General features: G+C 32.7%; 1 protein-coding gene across 4 annotated transcripts in view; it reads right to left on the bottom strand.

Annotated features, from left to right (window-relative positions):
* The window catches only part of LOC114339129 (uncharacterized), a 163,746-nt gene that overhangs the window by 97,732 nt on the left and 40,343 nt on the right, over positions 1–25,671 (bottom strand). For 2 of the 4 annotated variants that reach the window (XM_050654898.1, XM_050654900.1), the window contains exon 3: positions 19,739–19,795. The exons of 1 other annotated variant lie outside the window; for it this stretch is intronic. In XM_050654898.1, coding sequence (XP_050510855.1) covers positions 19,739–19,795 — 57 coding nt within the window. The remainder of the gene's footprint in view (positions 1–19,738; positions 19,796–25,671) is intronic. One more of the 4 variants, XM_050654901.1, reaches the window with a different exon arrangement.

Below are 25,671 nucleotides of genomic sequence, written 5' to 3'. Positions count from 1 at the left end.
GTTCCCTTTCGAGAGGTGTATTAACATTTATCTATTTCAAGTCTCTCTTCACATTGTGTTTCAATCTCTGTAGGGGACGACCTGAGTGCGCCTTCCTATAGGTTGTGCCGTAAAGGTGGTTTTCGTATCTCCATTATCATTATTTCTTAGTACATGACCTATCCAGGCTAATCTGGGGGACCTGCCTGGCAATACTTATTAGCAAAGCCTGTCCAGCGAGTGTTTCTATTTTCTGATTACTGTAAACTATCTAGCTGCCTTGCTGGTCTTGACAAGGACTTAAGATGGATTTGCGGGTTTTGTTTTCAAAGGCTGTAAGACGTTCTTGATCTCTTAGAGTCATACGTCACGTTTCACATCTATATAGCACAACTAGTCTTATGGTGCTTTCAGGACAAGAACCAGAATTTAAGTATTTCGTTCTTCTCGCTAATATCATTAGTATCGTTGATTGTTTTAACCAGCTATTTAAATTCCTTGACATTTTTGAAAGTCTCATTATCAACTTATTTTAGATTTTTGGATCGACTGGCCTTGTTTCTCCGTGAGACTTTAAGAAACTTGTCTTTTGAACACTTGTGGATAGTGCAACCTATCTAGCTGCTGTCTTGAGCTCGTTGTATTTTGCTTCTATGTTCCCAGTAGTTCCCACTATTTCTCTTCAATATATTTATGTGATTAGTATACGCCAACAGTTTTTACTTGTACTTTATAACCGTACGTGTACTTTGTAAAGTACTGTTTACGTATTACCCATTCCATAACAAGGTTATAATTTGTCCTCTCCAAGCCATCATGGGTTTGTTTGAAGACTACGGATAAGTTATATGCGTCTTTATTGTACTTCCATCTTTTATCTAATACTTATCAAATGTTAAACATTTGATCCGTACTTCCTCTTTCTTTTCCGAATCAACACTGATATGTATCTATACACATTCTCTTCAGCATTGAGCATATTATAACTCGCACAGCAGGAATACGCCACGGAAGTTACGATTCCTTTCTTGTACAGCGGAACCAATATTGCCTATGACCAATTCTCAGTATTCTCTTCTTTCTTCTATATTTCCAAAATTAGGTCTTATATGGTTTCTGCGAGTTTAATTACACACTTTTCAATCAGTACCGTTGTTATTCCATCGCAACCGGGAGCCTTGCTGTTTTCAGCTTCTGTCTTCTTCTTCAAGTGCCGTCTCCTAATCGGAGGTTGGATATCATCATCACTATCTTTACTCTATCCACCGCTGCTCTAAAGAGTTCTATAGAACTGCATCTAAACCAGTCCCTTAAATTCTTTAACCAAGACACTCTCCTTCTTCCTATACTCCTTCCGCCTTTTATCTTTCCCTGTATTATCAGTCTTAGCATTTCATATCGCGGTCCCCTCATTACGTGTCCCAGATATTGTAACTTTCTTATTTTTATTGTGTTTATTATTTCGCATTCTTTACCCATTTCTCGCAGTACTTCCGTGTTCGTTTTCCTCTGTGTCCATGCTATTCTAAGCATTCTTCTGTAACACCACATTTCAAATGACTGTAGCTTATTTATGTGTTCTTGCTTTAATGTCCAGGTTTCAAGTCCATATTGTAGTATCGAGAACACGTAGCATCTCAAAGCTCTTGCTCTCAGTTCTAAGCTAAGGTCTTTGTTGCAGAGAACTGTTTTCATTTTTACAAACGCATTTCTTGCTATTTCTATCCTGGTCCTTATTTCTGTTGTTTGATCATTTTTCTCTGAAATCCAGGTTCTTAGGTATTTGTATTTATCAACCCTTTCTATCGGTACATTTCCCAAATGTATGCTTGTTTGTATGTTTGTTTTCTTAGTTATTATCATGTATTTGGTCTTTTTTATATTCATTTTTAGTCCATATTCTTTACAGAAATTGTTTGTTTTGTTCAGTAGTAGTTGGAGTTGTTCAGTAGAGCTTGCTATAATTACGGTGTCATCTGCATATCTTATGTTGTTAATAGATCTTCCGTTAATTATTATTCCTTCACTTTGAGATAGCAATGCTTCTTCAAAAATGGCTTCACTATATGCATTAAAGAGTAATGGAGACATAATACATCCCTGCCGAACTCCTCTCCTGATTTCAATTTCTGGACTGGGTTCGTTATCTATTACAATTTGTGCTCTTTGATTCCAGTAAAGGTTTGTTATTATTCGTAAGTCCCTTTTGTCTATGTTTTTTGTCTTTAGAATTTGGACTAATTTTGCATGTCTTACTTTGTCAAAAGCCTTCTCAAAATCAACGTAACAAACATGCACATCCACATTCATGTCCATGCATCTTTGAGCTAACACATTAAAAGCAAATAACGCCTCTCTGGTTCCTAGTCCGTTTCTGAACCCAAACTGACTATCATCTATTCCTTCTTCTAGTTTTTTGTTTATACGACCATGTATTATTTTCAAGAATAATTTGAGAATGTGATTATTAATGATATTGTTCTGTATTCACTGCAATCTTTAGCGTTTGTATTTTTAGGGATAGCACAAAAGGTTGAGAGTAACCATTGTTTTGGTATGTTTCCTGTTTTGTACACTGTGTTAAACAAGTCTACGATAATGTCTAAGGTTTCATCATTTATACATTTTAAGCTTTCTACTGGGATTTGGTCTGGACCTACTGCTTTACCATTTTTGCTGTTTTTTAATGCCGATTTAATTTCTTCTTTTAATATCTTCAAAACCGTATCATCTTCTACTTCGACTTCCATCTGCTCTGTTCTATTGTCTTTGAACAATTCATTTATGTATTCTGTCCATCTCTTTAATTTTTCGTTAGTACTCAACATAAGTTTCCCATCTGTATCTTTTAGTATTCCCGGTTTTCTTTTTCTGCTGATCTGCGTTAATTCCTTAATTTTTTTATGTGTGTTAAAATTATCATATCTTTTCTGGTGTTCTTCTATTTCTGCGCATTATTCTTTTAACCACTGTTCTTTAGCCTGTTTAATTTTGGATTTTATTTGTTTATCCACATTTTTGTACATCTGATTATCTTTGTTTTTATGCTGACGTCTTTCTTCAATTAAATCTAAGATTTCCTCCGTCATCCATTGTTTCTTTTTGTATCTGGTTGGTGTAAGAATTTCTTTTTGACATTTATCTATTTCTGTCTTTATTAATAACCATTTTGTCTCTGTTTCAGTATTTTGCTGGATTTGTTCTTCAGCTTCTGTATACTTTCACAAACTTCGTCTAATGTTGGTAGGATCACCTCCATTTACTTTGTGTCTTACTCTGTTTGGTTCTCTACTTGACTATCTAGCAAACATATAAAAGCTCTTTAACATGTTCTTTCCATCGGGTTCCTCCTGAGATGCGCTATAGTCCGATATCTAAAATTGGATGCTCGCACACTTAACCATTGTTAACATGAACACTGTGCAGTTCTCCGCGGCAGGAACTTGATGTATGTTGTCTGTGTCTATATTATAAGCAAATAGCCATGATGTGCAGATAACCGCTGCAAGCCAAAATTAATATCCACTCTCCAGTATCTGGAAAACGCGAATAGGCCATCTCGACCGCATTTATCGATAGCCAATCATTTTAGAGAACGGATTTGGCAAAGAAATACTTTGATCAATACATACTTCAAACAAATTTTAAGTAGGCAAGTTGGATTTTTTAATGGCTTTTTCAGTTTGTTTTCAAACAAAAACTGACAAAGAAAAAATGACACAGCTTATTTTAATATTGTTTCCATAAAAATATATAAGTTTACGTTTTCATCGAAAAAACAACACTGCAGCATCTGGGAGCAAGGTTTAATACAAATAATAATGGAACTGGATAATGAAACCACACGAAATTGAAGGGAAACATTTTCCATCAACTCTCTGTTTCTTGCAATATGTATCAGAGATTCTATGTCGTTAGTTCCTCTCCATTGCTATGTTTCGGAGCCAGAACATTTTTTTGCGCCCCATTCCTCTCTTGCCTTCAATTTTACCCTCGATTATAAGTTGGAGGAATTGGTATTTTTTATTCCGCATGATTGGGCCCAGATACGCCCTTTTCCTTTCCTTGATAGTTTCAAAATGTTGGCGTTCTTGTTTGATTCTTTTAAGGATATCTACATTTGTGACTTTCGTCGTTCATGGTATCTTTAGGATAAGGCGATAAAGTCACATTTCGAAAGCTTTTAATATGTTTATATCCCTCGTTTTGAGTGTCCAGCCCTCTACGCTATATGCAACACAGACCATATGTAGCACTTAATAATTAGTAAATCTTAGTCTCAGTTGAAGATTGAAATCTGATATCAGTACTTTCCTGAATTTTACGAAAGCTTTTCGAGCTTGCTCAATGCGATATTTTACTTCCCTGTCCGATGCCCAGTCTTCAAAAAGCCAAGTATGTAAATTTCCTCACTCTTTCAATTGACTCGGTATTGAGTGTTATAGTGGAGTTTTCGAGTGCATCCAAGTTTCTGGAGATGATCATGAATTCGGTCTTTTTGGTATTAATCTCTAATTCCATTCGCTTATAGACCAGGGCACATCTATATATAGGACTTTGAGAGGTGACTCATATTTTTGAAGAAATTGCTTGGAAATAACTCATATAATAATAATTGAGTTATCCTCCCACTCAAAAACGTCCGGAACATTGTTTAAATAATGAAAATGTCAAAAAATTAAGGAAAAATTCGATTTTTTCTTCGTTTTTTGATTATAACTTTAAAAGTATTCATTTGCGAGAAAAGTTGCACTAACATAAAAGTTGCGTAATTAAATTTCTTACAATATAGTATTAGCTAAAAATTTTAAAAATTGTCACCCTTGTTGCAAAATAGCAATAATTGCGAAAAAAACATAAAAAACAAGTATTCGCATTTTACGTTTTTCAACCATTTATGCTACATTTAGGACCTTCATATTTCACCAAGAAAAACTATATGATATAATAAAACAAGACTGTAAATTTCATTAAGATCGGTCTAATAAATTTTGCAAAATAAATTTTGCAATCCAGCTTTCGCAAAAAAAATTCATTTTCTCAAAATGTTGCAGGACTGAAAATAAAGCAGACAGCAAGTTGATTTTTTTACATATGGAAGAATACAGTAACTCTCATTTGCAATTTGCAAAATTAAAATCGAATAACTACCGCGGCGCCAGGAATTTTTTTAAATAAACATTAATTTTTGGTGCTACGCGCAGGAAAGCGGTGTTCGATTCACACAAGTTGATTTCCACCAAAATTTCTTCCAATCTTTATATAATATATTATTTTCTTACTCTATATTTTGTTGTATTTTAGTATTTTAATTCCACAAAAATCAAACTAATTTGATTATTATTTGTGAAATATTATTTAAACAATTGCATATGTTTAAAAATAATAAACTTTTATTCACTAAGTTAAAATATATGAACAAAGAAAGTTTTTGCTAAAAAAAGTGTTATTTCAAAACACAGACAGAGTATGTGTTTTTATTTTGCAATAAACAAATTTGTTTATGTCGAAATGTACTAAAAATTAAAATTTATCAATCATTATCAAAGGTAATTGGAATGCCCAATCAGAGCAATTTATCCGCTATCCTGCGCGTAGCACCAAAAATTATTGTTTATTTAAAAAAAAATCCTGACGCCGTGGTAGTTAATTGACTTTAATTTTGCAAATTGCAAATGAAAGGTACTATATTCTTCTATATGTAAAAAAATTTCAACTTGCTATCTACTTTATTTTCAGTCCTGCAAAATTTTGAAAAAATAAATTTTTTTTGCGAAAGCTGGATTGCAAAATCTATTGAATCGATCCTAATTAAATTTACAGTATTGTTTTAATATATCATAAAGTCTTTCAGGGTAAAATATGAAGGTCCTAAGTGTAGCATAAATGGTTGAAAAGCGTAAAATGCGAATACTTGTTTCGTTATGGTTTTTTTCGCAATTATTGCTATTTTGCAACAAGGGTGACAGTTTTGAAAATTTTGAACCAATTCTACATTGTAGTAAATTTAATTACGCAACTTTTATCTTAGTGCAACTTTCTCGGAAGTAAATACTTTTAAAGTTGTAATAAAAAAAATCGAATTTTTCCTTAATTTTTTGACATTTTGTTTATTTAAACAATGTTCCAGACCTTTTTAAGTGGGAGGATAACTCCTTTTTAAGTGGGAGGGATTATCATTATATAAGTAACCTCTCAACTTCCATCTTCCCCCTCCGACACACAAGAAACTCCCAAATGTTCCTGTTCATCTTCCGGCCACGTACTCTACCGAAAGCCCAAACACAAAAAGATTCATTTACCGTCCGCTCTAATGCAAACATGCATTGACGAACTCCCGGTAGAGTACGAAACATCCTCGAGGCTACCCCGTTAGCCTACCGTACCCACCTTTAACATATCCTCTTCCCTACCCCGAACAGGGAGAAGTTGGTTTTTTGCGGTTTCCCAACTTCATTGCACAATTATACCTGTTCGTCCCAAGAAAATAGCCGCAACTATTTTCTTCACTCGAACGCTCACTGTCCACGCTGCGCTCATAAGCCACCCCCTGACCGCCCACGAGGGACGCAGGTTCGCCTGTCGTTGTACAATGGTTTCTAGGGAGACTGGTCGAGAGCAAAGCACGGACAGTACACGTAAATGTCTATGGAACCAACAACAATCCATCAAACTTTCTTCTCTGTTGACTTCTTAGCCTTCTGGACACCACCGTCCGGCATAACTCAGGAATCCAAAAAACACCAGGATACGGCACTTGCCCCAGTGTGTTTTTCGGACTGTTTGCTTTTGCTGCCAACATTTTACATTCACTACAAACCCTGAAGAGGACTAAATCCTAAACGGGGACAATCATTGAACGCATTTCTACATAGCATTATATCTATACACGCAAATCAAACAATGATAGTAGTAGTCCATCTCAAAACAGATGAGCCCTGGACTATTATTGTATTCTCCGATTATAATGACAAATTGTTGAAGATCAACTATTATGTTGTCACCAGGACCGCGCCATCCACGTGTGCAATGTGTGCGGAGCACACAGGCGCCAGCAATTAAGGGACGCCACTAGAGTTGTTATAAAAATTTTACGCGGGTGAAAACAACACTTACTCATTTACCGACCTTGTTACTCTGTATATCACAACTTCAAAGGTAGGCACATTACGTATTGATTTAAATCTGCATAAACAAGGAAAATCTTGTAGACGTGCAACCAAAAAAATGTTTAGGAGATGAAATATATCAACATTTATATTCATACGCTCAGTCCACATATTGTATGAAGTTCTGATGAAAGTTAACTTTGTTAGAAAAATTTTCAATACAGAACAATGAATATGCAGCTGGCCTTAAATGCTTTACAAGTGTTAAAATATTTCTTGCTCGAGTTTCGGACAGATAGCAAATTTAATGATGTTATTGCTACAGCAAATGAAGCTGCAGAGAAACTGGGTGTGGAACCCAGTTTTCAACCAGCCGCACTGCTACGGAGTCAGAACAAAAGCAGACAGTTCGATTACAAACATAAAGACGAACCGATTTTGGGTGCTAAAATGTCATATTATGTCATACACACTTAAGTTCTTGTATTGTGTTCTCGACCAAGCATTAATTTCAGTAAATGAAATGAAAATTTGAAATCTTTCAAATTTTTATATAATTTGAACGACAGTACAGAAAACTTACAATTAAAACTTTTGTGTAGAAATTTGAAAAAATTATGAGATTTGATCATCTAGATTATAGAAACGATTTGTTTGAAAAAAATTATACAGCTTCAGCTTTTGTTAAAAGAATTAAATAATGATGTTTGTAAAAATTTTTAAACAATTTAACTGTAGTTGCCCAAATTTAACAAAAGCTCTTTGCATTTTGCTCGCTCTGCCCATCTGTTGCACTGCTGAACTATCTTTGTCTAAACATTAGAAAAATTTTTTTAAGATCGACCAGCAGTTCAGAGCGCTTGACAAAATCTATCATTTCTATAGAGTCTATTAGATGAAATTGATATTCACCATAGTATAAAAAGATTTTCCGAACTGAAGACGCGAAAAGTGAATTTCTTATAAAATAGCTTTTCATGTTTAAGGGTATAGGCGAAAAATGTCGTCTGTCAACATTTTCAATGTGTTTTAAATGTATTAATTTTTTTCGAATCCTGAGAAAACTAATAAATATTTTTGAAAAATTTAAGGACAGAATGAAAGATTGCATTATTACCGAGGGCCGAAAGTCCCTAGAAACTTCTATATTGGTTATTTTAATAAATTAGAGGGGTGCAAAAATAGAGAAAATTTAGTGTGATTTTTAATTACAAATATCTCATTCAAAAGAAACTTTTTGGTTATTCTAAGGGACTTTCAGCCCTCGATAATAATGTATATAACTATATAACCTTTCAATCTGCGTTTACATTTAAAAAAAAATGTAGTTTTCTCATGATTCAAAAAAAATGAATACATTTAAAACACATTGAAAATTTTGACAGGCGATATTTTGCACCTATACCCTTAATACAAAATGGTTGAATGCTCGAATATATGAATTTTATGAAAATAAAAGGCAGATATCGAGTATTGGATTTATCAAATCGTGCAAACTATTTAACGTTCTAAGTTAATTTTTACATAAGTTAAGAGTATTTATAAAAACTCAAAATTTATTATTTATTTTACAATTTTCTAAGCAACCGATAAGGATAGACATATTCAGCGAACGCCATGTTGAAGTTTTTTTATACGATTTATAAGTTTCTTACTCTCAAATTTGTTTAAAATGTTTAACTTTTTGGTGATAGACGAAAAAAGCGAAAATTTACCGTTTTTTTGATCTTCATTATTTTTTTATAACTATGTATATCATCAAAATCGGCTACAGAAAACATATAGGTTATTATTATGGATGTCCATACTACTCAAAAAATTTGGTTTCGGCCTGGAGGGTGTTGTGTCACCAACAGGATATTTTTTTCTTTATTTCTCTGAACTACTGGCTAACACTGGGTTAGACAACAATTATAATACTCTCCATAAACAATAAATAAAAAAAATTGTTATCTATTTATTTATATTTAAAATATTCATTTAAGTTTTTAGAGTGTGTTCAAAAAATATATAAAAATAAACTACACTAAATTAAAAAACAACATTAAACATTTGTTACTTTATGGACACCCTGTATAGCAAAGCGTCATATTGACCCAACGCTTTATGCAATTGTTTCATAATGTATCAGGGTTAATTACACCACGCTATTAGTGCACTCAAGCAAGTTGTTATACAAATATTTAAATATTGATATTCCATCAATATTACCTTCTATTAGAACACGTGTAGGTATTCTATGTTTTATTTCATGGTTACTTTTTTATCATCATGGAAACTAATAAAACGATATATTATTTTTATGTCACCTTTGATCGTTATTAGATTGCTTATAAGAATAATTTAATGATTTTTTGTTTGTTTTTCTTTTATAATAATTGCTAAATGGTGTACGGTTAAAGAGAGAGTACAGAAAATATGCTATCTAGGCTGCAACATTAAGGATAGTTGGGATCATAGCTACGAAATAAAAACTCATATTGAAAAAGCCAGAAGCTCTTTTAACAATCTTAGGAAGATTCTGCGCAACTTGTCTTTAGGTATCAATATACGCATAAGAATTCTTAGATGTTACGTCTTTAGTGTCCTCCTCTACGGAGTTGAAAGCTGGAGTCTGAGAGAAGATGCCATAAAACGGTTAGAGGCGTTTGAAATGTGGCGCTACCGACGTATGTTGAGGATCTCATATATACACCACACAACTAATTTAACTATCCTCCAGAGGCTAAGAAAAGACAAAGAAATAATTAACACCGTAAAGAACAGAAAATTGGCTTACTTCGGCCACATTATGCGTAACGATAAATACCGACTGCTACAGTTGATTCTACAAGGCAAGATTGAGGGCAGGAGAGGCCCTGGACGTAGACGTATATATCTTGGCTGGCCAATCTTAGGAAGTTGGGACATCTTGGATATTAAAGCACCCTAATATGTCTGTGTAGATTATGGCGTTCGATCCGACCATCACTTGTGACATCGTTGCCGTATCCTCTATTTTTTCATATTATCACGTTACAATTTTTGTGATATTATACACGAGCGTGACACCCTCAAAAAAGCGCTTAGTTTTCAAGATACTGACCACAGAGGGATGAATGGCTAATTTTATTCATACTTTATATTTCCGAGGGTGCTGAAACCGAAAATGAAGTTTATTTTGAATTTTATGTCGGGGAACATTGTCAAAATCGCAATTTTAACCTAAAAATAAAAAAAAAGAAATCACGTTTTTTTGCGTTTACCTCGCTACAACTCTGTTCCATTTTAATATTTTTTTCTGAAATTTTTACACTAACATTTCTGAAGACAAAGGTATCTGCCTCAAGTTTTTATTCTTATCATGATAAAGGTTATGAATTTTTCAAAGAAAAAGGAGCGGATTTGTGCATTGCAAAGTTTAATCGCAAAAGTTGTGTGACGAAGTTTAAAATTTAGCTTCTCAATCACATTTATTTTAAAGTAAAGAGTACGAAGAAGTTTTCTGGTAAGTTTTAAATCAAAATGTTTTATAGAAAAAAAATAGTGCAACTTTTAATGTCAACATTAGAAATCCCCAATATAACGCTTATTTTTTGAGGGACAGACAATCTAGGTCTAATTTCTCACATTTAGTACTATCATTGGATTATAAGCTTTCATTTGACACCTCATTTGTCATTTTACCTAGTATAATGACGGAGAAGTAAACGTTATTATTCTATTATTCTTGTAGGTACATTTAACATTGATTGAAATTATGAAAGAAATATACAGAAAACAGCATGGCAACACTGTGACCCACAAACATAAAAATTCAGCCACATTCAGCTGTGCGTTACATAGGGTGCTTTAATATCCAAGATGTCCGGAAGTTGACTGGTCTAACGTCAACTGATCTATTTCGAGCTGCCGTAAATAGAATAAGATGGGTCAATGTGGTCGCCAACATCTCCAGAAGATAGGCACCTTTAGAAGAAGAAGGTGTACGGTTCGTATATAAACATTTTATATAAATATAAGTATTTCATTTATGATCGAACAATATACTAACTTAGAAGATGGAGAAGTAATTTCAACATCCAACTACCAACAATGGTACAATGGAGAGATCGGTACAAGAAATTACATGAATTCTAAGATAAGGGATATAAAAAGAGAATACTGGACAAGCTTTACCAAAGAAATAAAACACGACTAATATGGAACCCAAAGAAAAGTTTGAAAAATAGTAAAAGGTACGAAAAAACTTAATAGCCGATAGGTATATATGTTACAGTTCAAGTTGATTATCCAGTTGGAGTTGACTTTTCCTAGTTCGAGTCGACTCAAACGGCTGGTTTTAGTAAAAGTTGATTATAAATATAAAATGAAGATTTTTATTCAACATTTACTAGTAAAAGTAGACTCCAACTAGTTAAAGTATACTCTTCCCAATGCCATTTAGTAAAAGTTGATTCAACAAACAACCGATTCTAGAAATTAAATGTTACTGTATATTATGTTCAAATCGTGATATTTATAGTCCAGGCTGTATCGTCGCCCCCGTTAGGTAAATTATTCCAGTTCGATTTTTTGCACAAACTTACTCAAAAAGAGGTCCTTATAACGAATCCACATGGTGTCAGGTGGTACCGTAATCGAAAAATTGTTTAAACAATTTTTTTAAACAAATTCACACAAAAAATTCACTTCGAGCATTTTTTTTACATCATTAATTTGGGTTATTCGGAGCTAAAGAAGTCTTTTGTGATTTTTCTGTAAAATTTATTGTTCTCGAGTTATACGCGATTTAAAATTTGAAAAATGCGAAAATGACCATTTTCAAGGCTTAATAACTCAGTTTAAAATTATTATTATGAAAGTCAGAAAGTTACCAAATCAAATTTTAACGAGCCCCCTACAAGGTACTGAAGAAATATTTGTCATTATTGTATTACTAATAGGTGTGGATCCCGCGTATGAAATAAAAGTTGATTAATAGCAAGCTGAAAATTTGTTAATAGCTTAAGGGTGTCTAGTCGAACAAACTTTGATATATGGGAACACTGGAACAGGGGAAGTTTTAATTGTGGAACAGGTTAAAAATTTGGAACGGTCAGACCACGAAAACGGCACATGTATTTTGTCCGACAGAATAGACTTAAACTCTCCGAACAGAGATTAAACTCTCATGCAAAAATCAGACTGCTATTTATCACCAAATGGGCGTTTTAATGAGTGGAACATGTAGAGTATGTCAAATGACAGGAATTATGACAGGTGCCAAATAGCAGTCTGATTTTTCATGAGAGTTTAATCTCTGTTCGGAGAGTTTAAGTCTGTTCTGTCGGACAAAATAAATGTGCCGTTTTCGTGGTCTGACCGTTCCAAATTTTTAACCTGATCCACAATTAAAACTGCCCCTGTTCCAGTGTTCCCATATATCAAAGTTTATCCTACTAGACACCCTTAAACTATTAACAAATTTTCAGCCTGCTATTAATCAACTTTTTTTCATACGCGGAATCCAGACCTATAAGCTGTTGTTTTTAATTATTAACAATGAGCGCTAGGAGCGTATTGAGGCGGCTGTCAATGTAAGTGCGACTGAGATGCACCATTGGACGGTCGGAATTGAGGATCTTAGTCGCACTCACATTGACGGCCGCCTCAATACGCTTTTAGCGCTCATTGTTGATAATTATTAAAAATAACAGCTTAGTAATAAAATAATAACAAAAATTTCTTCAGGTTCTTGTAGGGGGTTAACTTTGATTAGGTGACTTTCTGACTTTCATAATAATAGTTTTTAATCGAGTTATTAAGCCTTAAAAATGGTCATTTCGCATTTTTCAAATTTTAAATCGCGTACAACTCGAAAACTATCAATTTTAGAGAAAAATCACAAGAGACCTTTTTTGCCCCGAATGACCAAAATAATCTAAAAAAATTTGTCCGGAGTGAAATACTTAGTTATTTATAAAACAGTTCGTGAAGTATGCTTTTTGCGCACGCACGCGATGTTTAGAGCACGAGCGGGCCGAGTGCTATACATCGCCTAAGTTCGCAAAAAGTACTTCACGCACAGTTTCATACAATATTTTATCTACCAAAAAACAAATAAAAAAACTGCAACTCTTCGTCACTGGAATACATTCCTATTTTAGAATTTTTTAGAACTTTGACATTTAAAAATTCAAACTTCTGTCACACCACAAAACTTTCAAAACTTTTTTTGTAATTTATTGCTCACATGCCATCACCATGACAAGGCGAAAGTTAAGGATATTTGATTAAATGAAAGTGTGCTAAAAAACAGTGCGAAAAAGTAAATCCCATTTAAAATACATTACTACTTCAGGCACACTTTAAACCCTTTATGTACTGCTATCTATATTTACAATGTTCACACAATAAAAACTTATACATAATATGAGGTAGAGTAGATAAGAATTATTTTTGTGAATTTGGTTAACAAAAATTGGTTAAACAATTTTTCGACCGCGGTACCGCCTGACACTGTGTATTTGTTATAAGGATGTATTTGTTTGAGTAATTTTGTGCAAAAAAATCGAATCAGAATAATTTACCTAACGGGGGCGACGTTACAGCATGGACTAATAAGTAGTTGAAACGGTCAAAACAAAGAGACGCACACTCATCAAAAATGCACGTGAGATTATACTAGTATAAATTGTATAATCTACTTTTACTAACAATAGTTAGGAAGAGTCAACTTCAACTAGTAAAAGTTGATTTAAATTTTTCAAATCAACTTTTACTGCTCGTTTCAGTTGGAGTTGACTCGAACTAGGAAAAGTCAACTCTAACTGAGAATCAACTTGAACTGTAACATATACACACAACCAAACTTATATGGAATCACCATGTATTTCAAAGCAATTTATTTCTTTTGAAAAAACTTGTTATTGTTGCGAAGACTAAAGGTTTTTATTGAAAATAAATAAATCGATAAGACAATCAGTACAGCTCGGTACGGTATAGGTTATTTTCTTGAGTTGCAAATTGAACGAAAATAAATAAACTATAGGTATTAAATTTACAATCAAGATGCAGTAGAAATAAACAAGGGCGCCCATATAAAAATTTTTAGGGGGGGGCCAAACTTGAAGATGTTGCACATTACATTTTGTATATTTCGGATGACAATATATACAGTAGACTCTCTCTATAACGAACACGGATATAACGAGGTTTCTCTTATAACGAGGTACAGTTCTACAATTGCGATCATTAAAAATAGTTTACAGGATTACGTATCTAGGAGCCGATTTTTTTAAATTTTTACCCCGTGTAAACGCACCTTTTACGTCAAAGTGACGTTACCAGTGGTGTACCTAGAATAGGTTGATTAAAATTAAAAAATCAAAATAATATAAATAATATATTTTACAAAATTTAACAAAATGAAAAGTATAGAAAGAAGTCTTTTTGAATAAACTTGATAATGGTATTAATAACGAAAATAAGGAAGTCTGGTTTTAAAATACCCTTTTATTTTAAATCTACTTTATATTAAATATTGATAAACACATCTTTGTTTGATTTTCCATATGCACATATGGCTCACGTTTAAATCTGCAGCAACTTGCCTTAGTGACCAACCTTCGAGTTTGGTAATTGCTCTTGCTTTTTGCGTATAACTCAAATGCAGTCGAATCATTTTGGAGGAGTTTGATATCGTTTTATTTTATTTTTTAACATTTCTGAAATTTTTGACAAGCATTGACTTTTTCAAATTTTTTGACTTTGACATTTATCAAATCCGTACGACACTGCTATTTTTGCAGTATTACAATGTAAAAATTAAAGTGTAAACTATTCAGTGACCGTAACTGTACATTAGGTGTCCCATGAAATTCCTATTGAACTATGATGCTCTATAACGAGGCATATTTGGTTACAACGAGGAAAATTGAAATCGAAGAATACGTGTCTTTACCTGTTTTTAGCGTGGTAATGGTCATAAATAAATAAGTGCCCCAACTGCCTGTACATAGAAATACCCAACATCTGTCTTATTATCGAGGCCAGTGCTGTAATAAACGTAATAAACTCGGTCACCTGTAATAAACTTCTGCCTGTTTATCGACCGATATTGAATATTATAGGAAATTTACAATTTATGACGGCGAAGTCTCATTGTTTACTGTTCAGGTTGACCATCGACACCTAATAAACTACGTAAGAGGCATCAAAACAAGGCATCATATTATTGTTGTTTGATATAACGAGATCCGCTTATAACGAGATAATTAGTCCACCATTTCAGTTCTCGTTATAGAGGGAGTCTACTGTAGTTTAAACCACCTTAAAAACCTAGTTTGAACCCTGTTGTGAGAAATTATTCATACATTTAAATACTAGACCAAATTTTTAAATGGAAATGTCATGGGTACCACAAAAGTTGCGCCTCTCTTTAAAAGCCGTTTGAAAAGAATACAATGCTTGCAAAGCCCTGCCTTCAACTTTGACGAGTAGACTAACCATGAGTACGTGTCGAACCAAGTTTTTACTTTAAAATCTTAAAAAGGAGCCCCCTTTATTTTTGCAGATTTAGAATCCTTATGAAAAATAAGTCACAAATATTCTAAACATTTTTAAAATCGTTGATAGATGGCGCAAAAAAATCGCATTTTCCGATTATAGTGCCATCCGTCAACAATTCTAAAAAAAGTTTCGAATAAATGTTACTTTTTTTTAGGAGGAAACTCAATCTGCAATAAAAAACGGGGGTTCCTATTTAAGATTTTAAAGTTAACTCTCACCCCCACCTCTAGAGTGTGGAATGAAAAATCCTGTTTGATGTCATTCTATAGATTTCTGAAAAATATTAAACCCGTGTTTTTTAGTTTTTCATTTGGAAGTATATTTCTCGAGATATTAGACCGTTTCTATAATTTTGCTATGGTGTCACGATATATCGTTTTTCCCGATTATAGCGCTCTCTATCCACAATTCGCAAAATGGCTCGAATAAAATTTGCTTATTTTTACAAGGAAAATCCAAATCTGCAACAAAAATTAGGGGTTGCATTTAAGATTTTAAAGTTACCCTCCGCTCCACACCCAGGGGTTGAAGGGACTTGTTTAGTGTCATCGCATAGATTTTTGAGAAATATTTAACACATATTTTTCAGTTTTTCGATCCGATGTTCATTTCGCGAATTATTCGACCTTTCCGCTACTTTTGGGAAACCCTGTATATAACACTCATTCGCCATGAAAGATCACCTGTTTTTTATTTAAATAAAATTGTTCTGTTCATCATAATGTACACTTTAAAATAATCTAGGTACTTACTAAAAAAATACCTACTTTTGGAAACTAAAATTTGACTATGTTCAATCAATTTTAAAAATTATTTTTCAATCTGAATTTATTTCTGCTTATGAAATTCTGCTATTCGGTGCACACAAAACTCAAAACTTAATATAGAAAACAAATATAATCACTTCACAGATTTTACACTTTATCTTTATAGTGCCAGTTCTTAAAGACAAATGGCTCATTGGTGATTATCGGTCAGAGATCGGATTTCTTGCTGATAAGATTTTCTTTGCAGTATTATAAATGATTTATTTAATTTGTAATTTTGGGTGTCGATTACAGTATATATTATGATGTTCCCACGTTTTTAATCTCTTTCAATGTTTTCGTTAATAGCATACCGTGACTGTGCGAAATGTGTATTATGCACATTCGATATAGACCGCTGTCGCAGACACACAGATTTTCTGTTAAACTATTAATTACCCAATATGTGAATATTTTTATTAATAAATATGTTGTTTCCAATTTATCTCTCAAAATTATCCAATAATTTTTTGACAAAAATACGTTTATATGTAATATAAATTTAATTTCTGTTCTTTCCCGAAAAGCTAGGGTGGGGCCACGGCCCCCCTGCCCGTGTGTATGAGCGCCTATGGAAATAAACAAACCAAGACACGTTAAATGCTACTAGGAGCACTTTCGAATCATAATTTACAATGTAGGTATATACATACATACATTGCAAAGTTTATACATTGTGAATTATGATTCGGGAGTGCTCCTAGTAGCATTTAACGTGTATTGGTTTGTTTATTTCTACTGCATCTTGATTGTAAATTTAGTATAGTATAGGTTTTTATATTTTATTCAATGACTTTATATTATTCAATAAAAATGAGGTTTCTTGTTACATCTGGACTAAATTTTACTAAAAAGTAATCATAGTTTAGCAAATAGCGTGATTTCTTCAGAACTGAGCAACTAATTTTAAGGTTAAACGGTGACATTATATTCTTCCGCGTCTATTGATAGCCGAATTGAATTTTTTCAAGTAACCATGAACTATATAACATACAGTATGGTGCAAATGAATCGAATAAATTCGTTATTTCTTCGTTTTTTCTTATGCTGGCGACTTCAAGGCAAAATCCTGAACCAGGCCGATTTTTATTTTTAAATTATGGTTGACATATATCTCATACTAGTGACATCTGCGCGAACCTTAAATGTATGTAACACTTGTTCCCCCTCTATCTACAGGAACATAAGAAGGACAAGAACAAGACAAGGACCACACCACAAATAAGGAAATAAGGACCAAAGGAAAAAAAATAAATCTGAAGTTGAAGTTGACAGGACACCTGGTTGTGCATTGCCTTGACTGGGTAAATTTACATTTACTGGGTAAATGATTAAAAAATCAAAACCCAAAAAAAAGGAAGAAGAAGAAGAAGACATCTGCACGTGATGACGTAATCAATGATTTTTTTAAATGAAAATAAGACTCATGTGCTAGCTCATTTGAAAGGTTATTCAATTCTCTAGCCAGTAATATAAACATTAACATAATTATTTATACAGGGTGTCCAGAAACTCTACCGACAAACGAAGACAGGAAATTCCTCAGGTCATTTTAAGACAATTTAACCCAACTCACTTAGTCCGAAAATGTTTCCTAATGGAGCTAGAGCTCTTTGAAGATGGCGTCATGTAATTAGTTTTTCTTAAATACCTCCAGGACGCTTTTATTTAGAAAAACGAAAATTCGTATGCATATTTACTTTCCAGATATGAATCGATTCCATCCATTGTGAATTTCTAGTACCGGTCATAGGCGTCCGTTTTGGGTAGGGTTACGGTTATTTTATCGCATAACTTTTTTGTCTTTAACTGTTAAGCATTTTTGACACTGGATTATTAAATTGTGAGGTATTCTAGTACTAAAAGGTACTATTACTTTAAGTCGGCAGGATACACCGTTTTCTAGAAAAATCGATTTGAAAGTTTTTCGTTTTTGGAACTTGAAAAAAAAATGAAAATTTTTTTCAAAAAAAAGTATTATATTTTATTAACTTAAAGCAAGAGCAACTTTTAGTATTCGAATACTTCAGAATCTAATAATTTAGTGTCAAAAATGCTTGAAAATTAGAGACAAAAAAGTTATGCTATAAAATAACTGTTGGCCTACCCAAAACGGACGCCCATGTCCGGTACTAGAAATTCGCAATTAATTAAATCGATTCATATCTGGAATATAAATAAATGTACCAGTTTTTGTCTTTCTAGACAGGTTTTTTTGAAATTTTTTTTTTTTAAATTCAAAGAACGAAATATTTTCAAATCGATTTTTCTAGAAAACGGTGTATCCTATCGATTTAAAGCAAGAGTACCTTTTAGTACTAGAATACCTCACAATTTAATAATTCAAAGTCAAAAATGCTTAAAAATTAAAGACAAAAAGTTATGAGATGAAATAACCGTTGCCCTACCCAAAACGGACGCCTATGATCGGTACTAAAAATTCGCAATGGATGGAATAGATTTACCTCTGGAAGGTAAATACGCGTAGCAATTTTTGTTTTTCTAAATAGAAGCGTTCTGGAGGTATTTAAGAAAACTCATTACAAGACGCCATCTTCAAAGAGCTCTAGCTCCCTTAGAAAGCATTTTCGGACTAAGTGAATTGGGTTAAATTGTCTTTAAATTATCTAAAGAATCTTCTGTCTTCGTTTGTCGGTAGAGTTTCTGGAGTACAAGGTGTCCGAAAAAAGTATTTTTTGATTAAATTAGTTTACACAAAAAGAATAATGTATGTAATTTATTTATCAAAATACATTTTACTGTTGTCAGAAAACAGAAAAATATTTGTTTGACAAATAAACATTGCTTTTCGTTTAAATTCATTGTTCAAACTGAAACTGACAAGAGACAGGTGGGTGTCAAATTGAACACTGAATTTAAGCGAAAAGTAATGTTTATTTATGAAATAAACATTTTTTGTGTTTTCTGCCATCAAACAAATTACATACATTATTCTTTTCGTGTCAATTAATTTAGTTCAAAAAAATTTTTGGACTCTCTGTATAAATAATTGTTAATGTTTATACTACTGAATAGAGAATTGAATAACCTTTCAAATGACCTAGCACACGACCCCTATTATCAATTTAAAAATAATCAATTACGTCATCACGCCCAGATGGATTATGTTACTAGTATGAGATATATGTCAAAAAATCATAATTTAAAAATAAAAATCGACCGATGTTTCGGAATTTTTCCTTAAAGTCACCGGCTTACAAAATAACGAATTTATTCCATTCATTTGCACCATCCTGTATACACATTTAGTACTCGAACACAAACACCAAGAAAACAATCGTTCTGACAGACCTGTATGCAATATAGCTCTTTGCATTCTTTGGGCATTACCTGTTGGGTCATGGTAACCTGTAAAAAACGATAACTTTTTAGCGCTAAAGCTTTATTAATATACAGGGTGCTCAATCACGAAATAGTTAAACAGCTTAAGCGATGTTATGGTATAGTCAAGATTTATATTATCTAATACTTCTGTTGGTACTTAACTGTCTTTCTTCTGAATTGCTTGCTGAACTGCTTCTATCAATAGATTATTAAATATTCATATCGTCTCAACTAGAGACTAGTATAATTTATATACAGGGTAGCGAGAAAGTATGGAAACAGGGTAATTTCTCGGAAACCGCTAGAACGATTTTGGTGGGCAAGGGTCTTTTAATGCGGCGAATATTAAAGTGGTAATTACATTGTTGTCAAATCTTCCGTTTTTCTGGAAATCTAATTAACTTTCTTATTTTAAATAGAACATCCTGTATATTTTTTACGTTTTGTAGTCCTTAAGAAATACTGAGTATTTTTCATGTTATATTCCTTATACCTAAATGCCGTAATTTCGGAGTTATTGCTACTTTTATTTAAAAAAAGTTTTAAACACATTATAAAAATTAATTTTTTCGGCCCGGGTAGATATTATTTTAGGTTCTTTGGATCGTTGGGAACAGAAAAGGTTTTTTGTAATTTTCTTGTAAAGTTAGTTGTTTCCGAGTTATAAACAATTTAAAACTGAAAAAATCGGAAAAATGACGATTTTCAAGGTTCAAAAACACAAGAAAAAAAAATAATTATTTAAATTACGAAGTAATAAAATGCAAGCTCAACCTTTCTTCTATGAGCTCCTTATAAGAATTTTTGGCACGTTTTAATTCTAAAACATTGTGTTTTAATTGTTAATGAAGCACATATGAGAGGATGGGCGATCGGGCTGCATTAACAACTAAAAAACAATGTTTTAAAATGAAATAAGACCAAATCACTTATCGGTCTGATACAATAAGGTTTATACTCGAATTTGGGCACTTCGTAGTTTCAAAAATAGTATTTTTTTACTTGTTTCTTTGAACATAGAAATTGTCATTTTTCGATTTTTTTTCAGTTTTAAATTGTTTATAACTCGGAAACGACTAACTTTACAAGATAATTACGAAAGATATCGGGTTAAGTGGAAGAAAGTCGGGTTAAGTGGAAGAATGTCGGGTTAAGTGGAAGAACATTTTCTGTAAATGGCGACATTTCAGAAAATGAACTTCGCCCTTTATTTCTGAAAATAATATATTATGTTTTATATAAAAATGTACATTTCTATATTGAAGAAATAATAAAGACGATATTATTATTATTATTATTATTATAAAGACCTTTTTTGTTCCCAATGACCCAAAAAAACTAAAATAATGTCTACTCAGGCCGAAAAAATTAATTTTTATAATTTGTTTAATTTTTTTTTTTTTTATAAATGTAGCAATAATTCTGAAACTACGGCATTTAGGTATAGGGAATATAACTTAAAAAATAATCATCAGTATGTCCTAAGGACTTTAAAACCTGAAAAATATACAGGGCGTTCTATTTCAAATAAGAAAGTTCATTAGATTTCCAGAAAAACGGAAGATTTCACAACCATTTAATTACCACTGTAATATCGGCCGCATTAAAAGACCCTTACCCATCAAAATTCATAAAAATCGTTCTAGCGGTTTCCGAGAAATTAGCGTGTTTCCATACTTTTTCGCTACCCTGTATACATTAAGAAAATCAGTAGAACCAAATAATGCAAAACAAAACGAAATGACAAAATAAATTAATGAGATACAATCTAAACAGCTTGGAATATGACAGTGTAAGAACACTGTACAAAATAGATTAGATGACAAACTAAACACCAGAAACCACTTTAACTCGCTAGAATAACAATACAAACATATAAAGTAGTGGTTTTCAATCTTTTTGGGTCATGTACCACAAAATACTTTTTATTATTTTTGGTACCACCTAACTGAAATACATACCTATCTAGTAGGTACTCTAATTACCTATAATAGTGGTGCTGATTATGGCTCTTTTTGCGTTTCGTGTACCACCGCGAATAATGATAGGTACACCAGTGGTATTTACATGTACAACAGATTGAGAACCGCTGATATAAAGCATATGAAGCAATCGGACTATACGAATCAGATAAAAAAAATAAAGGAAATCTATTGGTGGCATAAGGAAATCGAAACTAAAATCGAGGATAAAAGACAAAAGTATTTAAAATATCTAAAAAGCATATCGATGATATGGTCGCATACAAAACAGCCCAAGCAAGAATCAGAAAAAAAATAACTAAGAAAAAAACGAAAGTTGGGAAAAGCATCGCAACAAAATAAATACACAGCATTAAAAGATGAAAAGTAACAAAAAAATATACGGAAAGAAGAAAGAAGAGACCAAGAATAACAACAGAAAATGAAAAAACACTTCGAAAATCTACTATAGCCCAGTAAATGAACGGGAAATTCGGCGATACCGTGTAATTTTCAGGGGCAACTCCGAATTGCATGAAAATTTGGATTTAGGTTCTACTTAACCTCCACTTCAAAGTTGAAATTGTGCCGTTGGCTGCTTTTACTTGGGGGGTGACAGCCATCCCTTCTCGGGGGTGAAAAAACATACGTTCAAGATAAGACCGGAAATGGATAAATTGTAAGATTTTAAGCAACTTTTGTTCTGTAGAGTTTTTTACGTAAGTCAATACTTTTCGAGTTATTTGCCATTGAAAATGTTGATTTTTCGACAAAAAAACTACGTTTTCAGACGGTTTTTCGCAAATAACCCAAAAAGTAAATATTTTATCGAAAAAAGTATCCTTAGCAAAAGTGTAGCTTATAAAAAACCCAAAAAAAATGGCGTATCAGTAAAGTCCATTAGTCAAATAAAAACAAAGTTATAGCTCATGAAAAATACGTTCTTATTCATATAATTCCAAATCGAATATTTCAAGGTGAAATCACCGAAAAATTAAGCACTTTTCGGGAAAAACCCATTTAAACTTTTTTAAAGTGTTTATAAAAAGCTTTGTTTTAATTGTTAACAAAAGTTTTAGCATTATAAATAAGTGGGTGTTACACTCAAAATAAAGTTGGTCCTCTTTTTTTTTGTAAAAAATCATGAAAATCTCGCCGTGTTTAGCTCCCCAAACGAAATTAATCGCTACCGCTTTACAAATAATTTACTTACCTATCTATTTTTATATGATATGTCAGTCTCACCGGTTTAAAGTGTTTATTTTTGAAAGGTTTATAATTGAGAGAGCTTGAATGGGTCACTAATCACGAGTGTATGCAAATTTTGAACACCCATATCTTAACCAATTTTTGTCTTACGGAGAAACAAAATGAAACTAGCATATTTATAATAGCAAAACCTACATTTTTTTACTCTTTAAGATTTTCCTTATCACTAATACTTTTTAATTTATCTTGAAAAAATGAAATTTTTCAAGAATTTTTAGAAAATTTTACTATAGAACCAAATGTTTTCAAAAATAAGCACTTCCAACCAATTAAACTTACAGATTATATAAACAATACACATACAGTTAAAATAAATGGTAAAGCCAAACGATTAATTTCATTTAGGGTGCTAAATAGAGGGAGGTTTTCACGATTTTTTTTACCAAAACAAAGGGGCCAACTTTTTTTTTCAGTGAACCTCGTTTATTTTTGATGCTGTAAACTTTTGTAAAAAAACAAATAATAAGCTTTTTTTCGATACTTTAAAATTGTTAATATGGTATTCCCGAAAAACGCTTCTTTCTTCGGTGATTTCGCGTTGAATTATTCGATTTGGAATTAGACGAATAAGAACGTATTTTTCATGAGCTACAACTTTGCTTCTACTCAATTTGTAGCCTTTACTGGTACACCATTTTTTTCGTTTTTTTATAGGCTACACTTTTACTAAAAATATTTTTTTCGATAAAATATTTACTTTTTGAGTTATTTGGGAAAAACGGTATGAAAACCTAGTTTCTTTGTCGAAAAATCAACATTTTAAATCGCAAATAACTCGAAAAGTATTGACTTACGTAAAAAACTTTATAGAACAAAAGGTGCTTAAAATAAATCAATTTATCCATTTCCGGCCTTATTTTAAACACGCGTTTTTCACCCCCCGATAAGCGGTAAATGTCACCCCCCAAGTAAAAGCAACCAACGGCACAAATTCAACTTTGAAGTGGACGGTAAGTAGAATCTAAATCCAAATTTTCATGCAATTCGGAGTTGCCCCTGGAAATTACACTCCAAAACGGTCATTTATTGGGCTACTAACCGAAACCAGAGACATAATTATAAATGTTGAAAACACAGACACTAATGTACGGATAGTGGCAGTAACAGAAATTTGCAAAAATTAAAGAACGGAAAAGCCCCTGGCCCTGGCTAAATACTCCTCGAGCTAAAATATGAAAGTAAGTCGTTAGTCCTCTAACTGACGCAATTATTCCAAAACTATGTTAACAGAACTATTCAACAATACATGAAAAGGGCAGCAAAGACAACAGTGAAAATTATCTGTTGATGTATGAAACAATACTGAAAAATATGATCCAAAGAGAGTAGGTACAAAGATAGAAGTAGAAGAGAAAGCAAGTTTTAGAGCCGGAGCCATCTTCTAGGCCTTACTCTACACCTGGGCCATAGTGATGTCCAGTTAGTTATCCTTCTTAACATATCTGAGTGTGGGCGTCTCTATAATATGTCATATCCATTCTAATCTAAGAGATTAAATCCTTTAATTCCTCTTCAATTTCGGCATTTGTTTTCACTCTTATTTCTCCCTCTCTTGTTACATTGTGTGTGGCCCATTATCGTTCTCATTATTTTTCTTTCAAACTTCAAAAGGCTATCTTCCTCTTTCTTGTTAATCGTCGTTGTTTTCATTCCATATGTAACAACAGGTCTTATTAAGATTTTATATATAGGGTGTCCCAAAAGTAGCGGAATGGTCGAATATTTCGCGAAATAAACATCGGATCAAAAAACTGAAAAATACGTGTTCAATTATTTTCAAAAATCTATCGAATGACACCAAACACGACCCCCACTCCACCCCCAGGAGGTGGGGTGGGGGTAACTTTAAAGCGTAATTTGGATTCGCTACGTAAAAGTAAGCAACTTTTATTTGAGAATTTTTTTCGAATTGTGGATAGATGGCGCTATAATGGGAAAAAACGATTTATCGTGATACTAGTGGTAGCTTATAGAAACGGTCTAATATCTCGAGAAATACACTTCTAAATGAAAAACAAAAAAATAAATGTTTAATATTTTTCAAAAAACTATCGAATAACACCAAACATGATTTTCCACCCCACCTCCTGAAACTAGGGTGGGGGTAACTTTAGAATCTTAAATAGGAACCCCCATTTTTTATTGCAGATTTGGATTCCTCATTAAAAAATAAGTAACATTTATTCGAAACATTTTTTAGAATTATTGATAGATGGCGCCAATAAATGGTATTTTTCCTATTACAGCGCCATCTATCCACAATTTTAAAAAGTGTTTCGAATAAATGTTTTTTATTTTTCCATGAAGAATTAAGTCTGCAATAAAAAATGAGGGTTCCTATTTAAGATTTTAGAATTACCCCCACCCTACTTCCAGGGGCTGGGGTGGAGAGTCATGTTTGGTGTTATTCGATAGGTTTTTGAAAAATATTAAAAACGTACTTTTTTGGTTTTTCATTTGGAAGTGTATTTTTTGAGATATTAGACCGTTTCTATAATTTACCTACTGTATCACGATAAATCGTTTTTTCCAATTATCTATCCACAATTCGAAGAAATTTCTCAAATAAAAGTTGCTCAATTTTTCGTAGGAAATCCAAATCAGCAACAAAAACTGGGGGGTTTCTATTTACGATTTTAAAGTTACCTCCCACCCCACCTCCAGGGGGTG

Source organism: Diabrotica virgifera, chromosome 6 (genome assembly GCF_917563875.1).
Source record: "Diabrotica virgifera virgifera chromosome 6, PGI_DIABVI_V3a".
In the NCBI taxonomy this organism is placed as follows: Eukaryota; Metazoa; Arthropoda; class Insecta; order Coleoptera; family Chrysomelidae; genus Diabrotica; species Diabrotica virgifera.
The sequence above is the reverse complement of the archived record's forward strand: the minus strand, read 5'-3'. Positions and strand labels throughout refer to the sequence as shown.